The sequence below is a fragment of the Pelobates fuscus genome, chromosome 2, assembly GCF_036172605.1.
Source record: "Pelobates fuscus isolate aPelFus1 chromosome 2, aPelFus1.pri, whole genome shotgun sequence".
In the NCBI taxonomy this organism is placed as follows: Eukaryota; Metazoa; Chordata; class Amphibia; order Anura; family Pelobatidae; genus Pelobates; species Pelobates fuscus.
This window is the reverse complement of record NC_086318.1, coordinates 411,060,685-411,075,355: the sequence shown is the minus strand read 5'-3', so window position 1 is coordinate 411,075,355 and position 14,671 is coordinate 411,060,685. Positions and strand designations below refer to the sequence as shown.

General features: G+C 40.0%; 1 protein-coding gene across 18 annotated transcripts in view; it reads left to right on the top strand.

Moving 5' to 3' along the window:
• NRXN1 (neurexin 1) overlaps positions 1 to 14,671 on the top strand; it is a 1,100,495-nt gene that overhangs the window by 539,695 nt on the left and 546,129 nt on the right. For all 18 annotated transcript variants that reach the window (XM_063443956.1, XM_063443955.1, XM_063443963.1 and 15 more), the window contains one exon: positions 3,153 to 3,536. In XM_063443956.1, coding sequence (XP_063300026.1) covers positions 3,153 to 3,536 — 384 coding nt within the window. The remainder of the gene's footprint in view (positions 1 to 3,152; positions 3,537 to 14,671) is intronic.

The following is a 14,671-nucleotide window of genomic DNA, read 5'->3' as shown; positions in this document are numbered from 1 at the left end:
AGTTTCTTTCTACTACCCAGTGATGTAAAATGTATAAATAAAATTGATACGGTAACAGGTAACAAATTTAGACACACAGTATATAGGTTAAACACCTGAGGTTAATTATAGCATAAATACCAAAAATGGAAAGGTACAACATATGCAGAAATGAAGATCTATAGACTTGTGTATTTTATTTAAACTATATATATTATTTAATGAAGTAATATAAAATATGCAGTAACTGTGCAGTAAGACGTTAAAGAAGGCTTAGAAAGATGACTGGAGGGCAAGAATGGTAAAGCTAGAGGAGTTGTGTCATTAATTGATATGTTTCTCTAAATAAATGCTTTATTAGAGAATTCTAAGGATATGTCAACTGGAGTTTAGTTCTGTATGCGTAATAACTGCTGCAACAAGAGGGCCATACTAGAGGAATGTTCTCAGCAATAGATGGAGGAGAAGATGAGATTAGACAACAGTCAACGGTTGTTGGCAGAATCTGAGAGATTTCTATATGTTGTAGGCAAATAGCATTTTTAAATGTAATTGTGCAAAATGTAAGGACAGAGTAAGAACTGGAAGAGGAGTAAAGTAAGGATGCTAAATAAGGATGGAATTAAACCCGGAAGGAATACAATGGGGCAAGGTCTTGTACCCTCTCTCAAAGCACAATACACTAATTGAGTCTAAAAAAATATGTAAAACATATTAACAGTTTGGTTAGACATACCTACTGTAACAGATCCCCTATACTCCGAATGAGTATGTCCATTGTGATTCTCCCAACTCCCAAGTGACGCAGTGATTAGAGCTCTTGGTTACCCAAACATCAGCCGAGACTTGATGAAGGGTACAACACTGACAATGCTTTATTCGTAGAGGCTTAAGTTATACACAGACCCCCACAGTGGGTCTCCGTACTATTCAGTACAAATTCCTCAGTCCCAGGCTGGAGGGGGATGGTTTACCAATAACCATCTCTAGCTCTGGGAGATACCAACAGCACAACAGTTACAAACTGTAAGACACATTACATACATTGGGGAACTTAGAGGGCTCTGCATCCAGGGAAGGAAAGGGGGCACACAGAGGGAACATATATCTCTGGATAGGCCCGGGACCCGGCTAGGATCTGTGCAAATAGCGGGTCTATTGGATGTACACAGCCCAAGAAATCACTGTGTAAGGTCTGGGCTTGCGGCTCTGTACATCCCGAAATATAGTTCCATGGCATCGCTTGGTTTAGGCCGGTGAATTCAAACTTCGCACCCAAACCAAGTAGCGGTCAATCAGGAGACAGGCGCAAAACCAAATCGCACCAATCAATGCTTGAGGAGGGGAGGCGTTCCGCCAGCCAATCAAGGATAAGGGCGCGAAACCAAATCGCGCCAATCAGCGCTCGGGGCAGGAGGTGTTTCGACGGCCATTCAGGAAAATGGACACGGAACCAGTTTGAATAGCAGCCCTTCTTCTATTGGCCCACACGGACTTCCAGGCAGCCAGCAGGACTTTGCAGCCATGAAGCCGCCTCATAGTTCCAGGGATTCTGCTGTGGCTCACGGCTCTCTCCGGTGGATATCTCCAAATAAGTAGCACTGGAGAGAGTGCTCTTTGGGCAGCTACGAGCCTGGACTTGTAGCTCCCCAGTAGGGAGCCCCTGCAGCCACTGTCTGCCCTGCGGAGAGTATGGCTGCAGGCAGAAGGCTCTTAGATCTCCTCCGGCCAGTGATTATGGCTCCTTTAGGAGCAGGTAGGGTGATCCCCCGCCAACATAGCCAGTAACATTAACGTGTACCCACCAACCTCAGGAACCCAACACCAGTACATTTCCCAACCGGTTCCTGGGGTGGCGTTCGTCTATGCAAAATGGTGGCCACCCAGGGGAGCACTTACTAATTACTTCCCTTGCGGTTTCGCACTTATGTTACTGGCGTGAATGTTCCAATTGATTGGTGTGAACATTCAATGGGGCACCGATGTGGTCCCCGTTCGAGAGACGAATAGGTTCCATTTGCAGGAACGCTCCCGAATGGGGAAACAAGGTAGAGCACACAAAACACACGGGGAAACAAGGAGAAACACAATAATAAGCAGTGGACACATGTGGGCATGGTACTCTGTGATGGCGGTTCATCACACCTACCATTTATGACCTACATGTTGCTTAGGAGTGATGTGTAGTGTGTTAACCACAATATGTTATTTTTAAGATACATGTTACCCTATACACCTACTTCCTGACACATAACCAATACATTAACTAAGTGACATTTAACATAATGCAGTCACTCATAAATTGTTACCCAATACACTTACTCAAAATCATTGTTACCTAATATGCTCACTCAACACAATATGCTTATTCACTGACATATTTTATTATAAATGACTGCTAATATATGATGGCTAATTGACCTGCAGTTCTCAGTACAATGACTGACACACACTCATTGACATATAGTACTTGATACACTTATTCACTGATGTGTTGTTCACTACATCGACTTTGATTTAACTCATGCTAATTCATTTTCACGTTAAATATATGCAAATTAAACCAACAGTTATTCACTGTCACATTAATATAAGCAATTACACATACCAGGGTCTCTATAAGAAATGCTAAGGTCCTGTATAAATGGAAGATAATGGTTCCAATCCCTTACATTTTGTGCATATTTGTTCCCTGTATCTCACTCCTGCTATAATTTATAATAATTGTAAATTGTGGGATGAAATTTATAAAAAACAGATGTGGAAGGCTGATCGGAACCTATCCAGATAGATTGACCGCTATGACAGAGCAAAAGACGCATCAACAAATTATTAGTCAACGCATATGCATACTAATGCAACACATGCATTAACAAGGCTTTACATGTTTAATTATTTTTAAGAAGGGATCTATTTGTATTCCTAATTAAGTATTTTTTAAAAAAAATAAGTCTAATCATTGTGATTATTATGTTTTATCTAGTTGTCTGCATTTATGTGTGTGTGTGTAAATAAATCAAATAGAAATGGTAACAGATGCTTGCATGTTTCAAACACTGATATTTCCTCATACAGTTATATACAGCATAAATAATTCAAATGTGGTTACATCGTCCAAATAGACCTTTGTTACAATATGTATATAATAAATGCATTGTGTTCTTTATTTCCAGGTACCATTTCTGTCAATAGTTTACGTACACCTTATACAGCCCCAGGTGAAAGTGAAATTCTTGATCTTGATGATGACTTATATTTGGGTGGTTTACCTGAAAATAAAGCCGGCTTAGTTTTTCCAACTGAAGTATGGACAGCCCTTCTAAACTACGGATATGTTGGATGCATAAGAGACTTATTTATTGATGGTCAGAGCAAAGACATTCGTCAAATGGCAGAAATTCAAAGCACTGCTGGGGTGAAACCTTCATGTTCTAGAGAGACAGCAAAGCCTTGCATTAACAACCCATGTAAAAACAATGGTGTTTGTAGAGATGGGTGGAACCGATATGTCTGTGATTGTTCCGGCACTGGCTATCTGGGTCGTTCTTGTGAGAGAGGTATGTCATTATATTTCTTTCTTTAATTTAAAAGAATAATCATCATTTTTTAATTAGATACAGCAACAGTAACATTAAACAATGATTAACAGGAATCCAAGATGGAGGCTTTCAGTTTCAGAATAAAGCTGAATACAGTAGAATCATTTGTACATTACATTTTACTTACTTTTCAGACCTTACAAAAATATGTTTGTTAAATATAGGGGATGTGTAGAAATAATATTGAAATTCATAGTGTGAGAATTCTTTTTTTAAGGAAAAAAAACTCCATTCCCCTTTCTTTCTTTGATATTTCCCTGGCTCTCTATTTTTATTTCCCTTAACTTTTAATAAAAGATGTCACTTACCTGGAATTCTTAACTTTTAATAAAAGCATGTCACTTACCTGGAATTCTCTGAACTGAAACATTTTAATTTCATTTGTAAATGCTCTAAACGCTTGTTAAAATCTATTGCCAGTAAATTCTTCAACATGTATAAAATATTTTTGTTGGCATTTTGGCCATACACTCATAAACTGAGATATATACTGCTCCATCTTTTTTCTGTTTATACTTCAAAATGCACCTGTTATGCTATACACATGATGAGAAAATGTTATCCTTTCATTATGCAGGCAAAAACAAGCTACACATGTACAGATTTTATTTTAAAGGTCTTTAAAATGTGGTCCCTCTACCACATGCCAATAAATTATCAGCAGTGACCTCTATGCCAGAGTCATATTGGTTTAGCCAAGAATTGATTGACAGGGGCAGGAGAACCCTCCGGCAAGAGGTTCTCCAGCTCTCTGTCAGTTATTTTCCCAGAACGCATTGGATATTTTCCTTGCTTGAGGAAAATTTCCGAAGCAGGGTCAGTCGTGTTATAAAGGGGCAGAACCTCCTTATAGCTGTGTAACAGCCAAATAATTTTGGGAATGGTGACAATGGAACAATGGACAACAGTCACATGTATAACTAAATATTAGTGATGTCCCGAACGGTTCGCTGGTGAATAGTTCCCGGTGAACATAGTGTGTTCGCGTTCGCCACGAACGGCGAACATATGCGATGTTCGGTCCGCCCCCTATTTTTTTTTGTGGTCTTTCAGCCAAATGTATTAATACTAAGTAAAAATTACTTAGTATTAGTAAATTGTGCCCCTACTCGCAATACCGTGAGTATGGGCATGTCTATTAAACAGTGAGCAGCCTGTGGCTTCTCACTGTTAAAAAAAATAAAAAAAATAAAAGGGTCCCCCCTCCCTGAGCGGATGGGGACCCTAAAGTAAATAAACGGGGGAGGACCTATTGTCCTCCCCCTGGCCCCCACCCCTGAGCGGTGGGTGGGGGCCCTAAATACCAATGGGGGGGACCTATTGTCCTCCCTCCTTGCCCCCACCCCTGAGCGGTGGGTGGGGGCCCTAAATACCAATAGGGGGGACCTATTGTCCTCCCCCCGGCCCCCACCCCTGAGCGGCGGGTGGGGGCCCTAAATCCCAGTAGGGGGGGACCTATTGTCCTCCCCCCCAGCCCCCACCACTGAGCGGCGGGTGGGGGCCCTAAAAATGACAATAAGGGGGGGCCTACTGTCCCCCCATGGCCCCCACCCATGAGCGACGGGTGGGGGCCCTAAAAATGACAATAAGGGGGGACCTACTGTCCCCCCGGCCCCACCCCTGAGCAGTGGGTGGGGGCCCTAAATACCAATAGGGGGGACCTATTGTCCTCCCCCCCTGCCCCCACCCCTGAGCGGTGGGTGGGGGCCCTAAATACCAATAGGGGGGGACCTATTGTCCTCCCCCCCGGCCCCAACCCCTGAGCGGTGGGTGGGGGCCCTAAATACCAGTAGGGGGGACCTATTGTCCTCCCCCCAGCCCCCACCACTGAGCGGCGGGTGGGGGCCCTAAAAATGACAATAAGGGGGGACCTACTGTCCCCTCTGGCCCCCACCCCTGAGCGGCAGGTGGGGGCCCTAAAAATGACAATAAGGGAGGGACCTACTGTCCCCCCTGGCCCCCACCCCTGAGCGGAAGGTGGGGGCCCTAAAAATGACAATAAGGGAGGGACCTACTGTCCCCCCCAGCCCCCACCCCGAGTGGTGGGTGGGGGCCCTAAATACAAAGGGGGGGACCCTAGTCACCCCCTCCCCCCCCCCAAAAAAAACGTATCCCCCTACCTACCCCCCTCACCCTAAAAATAATGAGGGGGGGACCTTTAACTAAAAACCTGTAAAAAAAAATAAGATAAAAACAACTTACCATTCGATGTTTTCTTTCTTCTAAAATCTTCTTTTTTTAACCCCCAAAAAGGCCAAATAAAAAACCATAATAACCGACGCAATAAAAAAAACAAACAAAAAAAAAAAACGAGCGCAAAAAAATTATAATCCATCTTCACCCATGGAGGGCTCCGCGCAGACTGAGCTCTGCAGGGCGGGGGAAGGCTTATAAATCCTTGCCACTCCCTGCAATTAGGCTAAGAACACTCTGATTGGCTGGTTTAAGCCAATCAGAGTGCTCTTTGTCATTTTACACAGCATGGGAAAATTCCAAAGAACTTTCCCACGCTGTGTAAAATGACACAGATCACTGTGATTGGATGGCTTGAAATCCATCCAATCACAGTGCTATGTGTCATTTTACACAGCGTGGGAAAGTTATTTGGAATTTTACAACGCTGTGTAAAATGACACAGTACACTGCGATTGGATGGATTTCAAGCCCACCAATCAAAGTGCTCTCTGTCATTTTACACAGCGTGGGAAAATTCCAAAGAACTTTCCCACGCTGTGTAAAATGACACAGAGCACTGTGATTGGATGGCTTGAAATCCATCCAATCACAGTGCTCTGTGTCATTTTACACAGCGTGGGAAAGTTCTTTGGAATTTTCCGACGCTGTGTAAAATGACAAAGAGCACTCTGATTGGTGGGCTTGAAATCCATCCAATCACAGTGCTCTGTGTCATTTTACACAGCGTGGGAAAATTCCAAAGAACTTTGCCATGCGCCCGGGAGCATTTCGTAGATGGGAACTCTCTATCTGGAAGTGGACCGGGATGACCCCCGCCGGACTGGGGGGGGGGGGGAACGTAGTCTCTGGTGCAGAAGCTTACTCTGGCATGGCGGCGGAAAAGCGTCTGTCTCCTCCGCGCCCACCTTGAGAGTAGGCCTCACCCTCCTGTTGGGTACATATTGCTCGGAGCAATTCTTGGGTAGTTTCAGCTTGTGCAGCAGAGGGTCACCTCTTTTGTGGTGGCCCTCTTTGGTCCATAGAGTGTCGTTTAGGCATTGCAAGTCTGCTTTAGACGCTGCTTTCTGCATTTGCCATTGAGGTTTGCTGCCTCTCATCTCTGCGGTCAGGCCCTGCCCCTTCTAAAGCAATTTGTAAAAAAAAATTGCCACATCTAAGAGAGTGTCTCAAAGTTCTCAGTCAGGCAGCCAGACTTCTTAGCTCCAGATACCCAGTGTTTTTTTTTTCCATGTTTTGTACCTGCATGCCACGCGCACAACATGAGCTGAGCCTTTTCTCTACTCTGAGAATAGAAAGACCAAACATGCCTGTAACGTGACTCTACTGGGAAGTGTACAAAGTGGTATGGCTGATTACAGTTTTTACAAAAGTTCTAGCTATCCTTAATGATATGGGATACTGTTATTTGGATATAAAAACTCAAGAGATAAAAATAGATCCCGTTGTCTAGGACAAGTTGCTCAGATAAGATGCTTATTACTTATTGCTGGTCTCTTCCTTGTTAGAGAAAGGTCTTCTTGCATCTATAGACAGAGCAACTAAACAGTGATTTTACTATGAATTATTGTGATATATTTTATTTTATTTATTTAGTTTTTTTTCATTGTTTATTATACTGCATTATCTATATAATGCATTAAACAAGAGGTAATTTGTGCAATATAGATTCCCTTTAAATCTGATCTGAAATAAAAACATTTTTAAAAATAGTCACCGGCTTGTTACGACAGTGAGAAACAAAATGATTTAGAGTCTCGCTCACCTCCAGCTCCTGCAGTCTAAAATATTCCTTCATAGAGATCGAGAGCAATAAATACTGTGAACTAAGAAATCTATGTAGGCTATAGTATGTTTAAAAATAATACCAAGCATTTATTACAGCTTAAGAAAGCATGCATTGGCTTGTTTACCTATTTAAATTTTTCCTTTTAAGTAGAAGTGTTTAAATTACATTTAACACCCATTTATGAATTCTGTTCTTTGGCGTTTTTTTTTTATATAAATGATTAAATCCCTCTTTTGGCTGAAAAAGGAACTACCTAATAGTTACCCCATGTTGAGTTTTACTGTGAAAAGACTATGCGCATGGTTGGCTTTAAAGTCTTAAAATGCTGAATCCCCATAATAACTGTAAACAAAGGGAACTTTCAGTAAAACACCATTTTTGATATTATTGGATTCCTACAGTAAAAATAGTATTTCACATAAATCCTTTATGCTTTTTATTCAAACATTTGAAATGCATATTTCCGTGCTTTTGAAATGATTTAGATGCTTTCAACTCCTTATAGTTTCTTGGTTTCCCTAATCTGCTGATTATAGCATTTATCAAACTGTTGACAAAATAGCAAATGGAATTTGGATTGGAGGCGGGTTAAAGCAAATTCACCAATGGTGTGGTTTAAACTAAATTTGCAGCTTCAAACTTGGCGTTTAATGCAGGGGGAAATATATGAATATGTATCTGTATAAAGTATTGAGTGCATTTCAAAGACTATATTATAAACTTTTTTCACCTGTACTCATGTTTAGGATATTTTTCGGACCATTTACAGGAAGGAATGACACATGTTGGTTCAGAGTTATTTAAAGTGACAATTCAAAGTAAATTCAAGTGAAATTGTTCACTACAATGTTTATCTCATTATGTACCAAATGTCTTTGACATGTAACATTTCTATTGAAAATGCAAAAAAAAATAAAAAAAAAAAATAGCCGAGGTGCAAAAATGTAGCTATATTTTGTAGCTTGGCTATTTGGTCTTAAAATGTATTTTAATTTTTCATTTGCATTCCCTTTGAATTTAGTGAATAGTTCTGTAAAGTTTGTTTTATCTGCCCTTCTGGGTGCCTAGTCCTTTGAATGTGAATTCCTTAAGCCGGGATTGAATCGGACACCCCCTAGTGTACGCTCTGAGTAGTACAACTTGCAATAATTATCTGTAGTCCTACAGAAACAGAAACATATATTTTTAAATCTTCTACATATTGCTGCCGTGGGTGCCAATTGTAAAGGGTGATCATGCGTGTATATTAATAACTAGTTCACACTAATTCACTGAATCAAGTGGCTAAATTTACTCAAGGCCACTTCTGCCAATGAAACTCGGCAGCAATATATTTGCAGTTTCTTTATTCTACATTTGGAATTGAGTGTTATATTTGTGTTGAGTGTTGTAATATTAGTGTAAGTGATTTAATCTATTGATTTAAACATTAACAAAGTATTAGACTAGGAAAGGTACATTCAGATTGTTCTGGTCTCCAAGTACATTATGGGGACGTTACTTTTGCCCAAAATCCAGGGGATGTTTCTATTACCAAATTTAATGGTTCTCATTTTATCTATCCTGGAAGGATGAATGGCTGAGTCAACCTTTGCTGGAATTGAGTAAAAAGCAAAAAAAAGAGACTCAAGGGACAGGACGACCTGGCCCTGAAGTCAGAAAGGGACTTAGCGGGTAATATGGGCATAACCCAGATAATTAGAAGAAAAAAGAGAATACCTTGAATGGATATATTGAGAATAGGAATCCGGGTGCAAGATCACACGGATATTGTGTCTCAAACAACCACGTTTTTTTACCCACATATTGAGTAAAAAGTCAATAAGAAAGTTCAAAGTGTGTAATTAGCAATATCTTTATTATATTCGTTAGACTAGACACTAAACGTGAAACAAAAATAAATTAGTGCAAAAACCGTGCTAGTGACTAAAAAAAGGAAAACAACATTGATGATAGTCTGCTCCATATATCTTATAAATAGCTGATGTAGAGATAACCAAATATAAAGCAGCTTATATAGCTAACACGATACACTGTGTGAGGTATCTGTATTGAAAAGATAGCCACTAGTATCAATATGTTGCAAACAGGTGTTTGTTCTCAACCGGGCTAACAGTCTCCATTGAAGCAGCTTTAAGTATGCATAAGGGTGGGAGCAGATAGCTGTATTAGATTTAGATGGATGGGGTGTTATAAAAAAATCCCTACCCTGTATATTAAATCAGAGATAGGAAAAATATGGAGCAGTAGAGGGTTCCTCCTTAGCTTTTAGGAATTCAAAGTGCAATATTCAGGAGTTCGAGATTAGGAGTTAAATGTTTTAAGAAAGAGAAAATACCCTTTAGGTTGTCCTTCAATAAAGTTTCAATATAAAAATAAGATTTAAATGTAAAGGGTAAAAATGGCAAAGGGTCCCTTCCAGTAACCCTTTAATGGACTTCCAACGGAGAAGCTATGATTTAGGGGTTAAAGGTATGAATGACAAAATTACCTTTAACCCCTTAAGGACACATAACATGTCATGATTCCCTTTTATACCAGAAGTTTGGTCCTTAAGGGGTCTGGTTTGGTCCTTAAATAACCCTCTGCTAAAGATCTAGTATAGATGCAGTATCTAGGATATTGGCAACGTATAGCTTAGGTGGATACAATATGAACATAATCATCCCATCAAGACCAGAGCATGCCCTATCCCAAGTGTGATACTCAAAAAAGTTATACCTAAATAGTGCACTACATATTTGCTAAACTGCCCCAATCTCAAAAATTCCTTGTAGGAAAGCTATCCTGACTCCCTAGCCTAATAATAAAACATTCTAGCTGCTAAGAGTCTGCTCACAAATGTAGGTAGCATAGATTCCCTTAAAAGTTAAAAAAGTTAAAAATTTGCCCCGCGTTTCGGCGCTATGATGCGCCTTTCTCAAGAGCATTGACTGCTCGGGAGCCTGCCATATAAAAGTGAAGGGACTGCCCCTCAAGTTGCGTCATGCAGCCAATCCAGTGCTGCGCCATCATGATGGGAGGGGACTGTAGATTACTTGCATCCTGCAGTCAATTAAGTAGGCATGAGATCATCGAAAAGGGCATCAAGTGCCCTGGGATCGCCTGCAGGACCAGATTAACCCCTAAGGGTTTGGGATAGATCACAGACGGTAATACCGCCTGATTGTCAAACCTCAATTAACTCCTGGGGGTCTGGAAATGTTCATTCCTTCTGAGTGAATACATGCAAGGCTCCTATTTTACAATAAAAGATACGATATACATAGGATGGCTGAGTAGTATTTGTTTATTGAGTAGTAAACCATGGGTATGTTTATTATTTTGTAGAGAACATGAGATATAATATTTACATAGTTCCAAAGTAAATAGATACTGGTTGGGTACATCATCATATTACAGAATGCTTTGAGGTTGTAAACTCTCTGCATCACTCATTAATCTATTAAGAGTCCCACTACATTGGTATCCAGTATGAAGCTCAACAGAAGATGGGTGTTGCAACAGGACAATGACCCAAAGCATAAAAGTAAATCAACACCAGAATGGCTTAAACAGAAGAAAATACGCCTTCTGAAGTGGCCCAGTCAGAGTCCTGACCTCAACCTGATTGAGATGCTGTGGCATGACCTCAAGAAAGCGATTCACAATAGACATCCCAAGAATATTGCTGAACTGAAACAGTTCTGTAAAGAGGAATGGTCAAGAATTACTCCTGACCGTTGTGCACGTCTGATCTGCAACTACAGGAAACGTTTGGTTGAAGTTATTGCTGCCAAAAGAAGGTTCAACCAGTTATTAAATCCAAGGGTTCACATACTTTTTCCACCTGCACTGTGAATGTTTACATGGTGTGTTCAATAAAAACATGGCAACATTTCATTCTTTGTGTGTTATTAGTTTAAGCAGACTGTGATTGTCTATTGTTGTGACTTAGATGATGATCAGATCACATTTTATGACCAATTTGTGCAGAAATCCATATCATTCCAAAGGGATCACATACTTTTTCTTGCAACTGTATACAGTAGTGTGGTGTATGGTGAAGATAATCAAATATCATTGTTAGAGGAAAGGGGAAAAGGAGAAACCTTTGTTGAGTACTTTTGGGCTTAATGTTTTCAGTCTATACAGTATATCTAAAAGGATTCTCTGTGTTTTAGAAAATTGTCATCATCACCTCTCCTTGGGCTTTCTTTCACCAATTCTAGGCCACAGAAGCGTAGGCCTTTAGAAACTCCTCTATGATATGCTCTAAGGTGTCTTGCAATTGGGGTATCCGTTGGATTTTTAGGAGATCTAATATGTTCCTGGATACGATTCTTGAACGAGCGAAAGGTCTTCCCAACATATTTAAAATTGCAGTCAAGCCATAAGACTTGCTTTAACCACTGACATCACGAATTTGCAGTGATGTTACTACCGCAAAGGATTCTGGGTGGGCATATGGAAATTAGTTTAACAAAGAATAACATTTTTGCCTCATTCCATTTTAAACATGGATTCATTTGAGTTTGTGTTTGCTGTATACAACAGCTTTGTAAAACAACTTAGGAAAATGGAATGAGGCAAAAATGTGATTCTTTGTTAAACTAATTTGCATATGCCCATCCAGAATCCTTTGCGGTAGTAACATCACTGGAAATTTGTGGTTTCTGTGGGAAAAGCAAGTCTTATGGCTTGACTGGTGTGCAGATTTTTGTTAAACAAAAATCTGCACACCAGTATGTATATATAAAGTGAGGAACAGATTTTTTTGCATGTTTAAGAAACAAGTCATATGCTGATTGTAGGAGTTAAAATGAGTGGTTAATATGGTGGAGAAATAGGTAAATGCATACAATTGATATATCATGCCAATGAAAATTAAGAAAAAAAAAAAAAAATGGTGGAGAAATAGAACAGTTTTCTTAAACTTGAACATTTCTAAGGAAAATAGTTACGTACAGACAAGTCAAAATAAAGGAGATGGGGAAATATTGTGGCAAAAAGAGTGTGATAGGTATTAATAAGTGAAAATTGTAAAATATAAAGTGAATATTGTAAGTGACAAAACCATCAAAACTCAGACCATTTTCAATAAATGATATAAGTGAAAAATATGATCTAGATATATCATAATCTAGAATTGTGAAAATTAAGTCTGCTCTCTGTATATCCGCTTTGATAGTATTTCTGTACCAAAAGACTTTCCATGTTGTGAAGCAAACATAAACCTTACCTTAGGAGTTAAGGCTGTGAACCAGTTGTCAAAGCTCTGTCCGATTAATTCTACAATCCATACCCTGTGTTATTCTACAATCCGTTCCCCATGTAAAACTGAAATAACAAATCTACAGCAACATTGAAAATTTGGTCCAGGATTCCTACTTTAAAGAGAATTCTTTATTGTGTCATCTCACCAGGAATTTCATCAATCGGAGAGAGTGCGTGATAAAAATGATGAATTGAAAAATAAAAGGATCTATTTACTAACAAACTGGAAGATTGCTGGACCATTTTTTTGCACTGAATGAGCCAGTGGTCCATGGGAATGGTTTGTAAGCCAGCACCTTCCCAGAGAATTGTAGATCATAGGTTGGGGCTGGACACTTAAAGTGTTTACAAAAACAAATATTTACTTATCTCCTTTCTTTCCTTCTTGCTTTGAGCGTTACTAGAATTTTGCTGTTATAATGACAGCCAGATAAAGTCAACTTAGTACAAAAAAAAAACATTATGACAAGTGATTGGAAAAAATATAACTATATTACAATGGTTCTAACACATCATGTGTCATAAAGGGGGTAAAGTGGTTAAGGAAAATACACAGTACCTCCACTGAAAATAATGGGAGGAATTGGCATTGGGATTGGTTGGGAGATCACAGTCACTTCCTGATCACTGCTGATATCACTGTATAAGAGAAAGATCATGGTGTTTTCAAATGTGCTTTAAAAAAAAAAATCTCTATTAATTTTGCATTATCTGTATAACAAAAGAGCAAGTTTGAGCTATACTTGAACATTTGTTACAGTATTGATGGAGGCAAAATATGTGCAGTAATATATGTATTAATATTTCAATACTAGTGTCATATTTAGAGTTGAGCGGACACCTGGATGTTTGGGTTCGGCTGGTTCGGCCGAACTTCGAAATAAAGTCCGGGTTCGGGCTCGAACTTGACCCCGAACCCAAAACCCATTGAAGTCAATGGGGACCTGAACTTTAGGACACTAAATGCCCCTAAAAAAGTCCTCGAAAGGGCTAGAGGGCTGCAAAAGGAAGTAAAATGGGGTTAAGAGTAGGACAAGTGCCCTGCACACAAATGTGGATAGGGAAATCACTTAACCCCTTAAGGACACATGACATGTGTGACATGTCTTGATTCCCTTTTATTCCAGAAGTTTGGTCCTTAAGGGGTTACAATAACATAAAAAATAAAAAATACAGCTGAGCCATAAAATAGCACTAGATGGAATCTTTGATTTTAGCTTTGGAAGAACATAAATCAAAATCTAAAGCATGGCTGTCAGGAGGATCAACAGAATTATCAATTTGAGAGAGGGTTGGAGTGCAGGGTATTCTTTTTAATTGTTCAAACTGAGCTCAACTCCTGATGCATGGAGAAAAGGCCTTCACAAGCCTCTGCTATTGTGTACATAGTTTATACTAAGTGACCCATAGGTTGAGGAGGCGGTGACCGTGGCAGTGTAGGTGGAAGCGGTGGTGGAGGAGGAGGATGTAGCCAACACTGTTTTTAGTTGTTGTTTTTTTTTATTGGGGTGGCCCCCAAAATATTGGGACATATAAAAAAAGAAAACAAAGAATAAGTGCACTTTAGTATGACAATGACTGGGTGAGGATCCATGCCTGGTTCATTTTAATAAACGTGAGCTTGTCCACGTTGGCTGTGGACAGGCGGCTGCGCTTGTCTGTGATAATGCCCCCTGCCATGCTAAACACACGTTCAGACAATACACTGGCTGCAGGGCAGGCCAGCACCTCCAAGGCATAAAGGTCAAGCTCAGGCCATGTGCCCAATTTGGAGACCCAGAAGTTGAATGGGGCAGACCCGTCAGTCAGTACGTGTAGGCATGTGCACATGTACTGTTCCACCATGTTGCTGAAA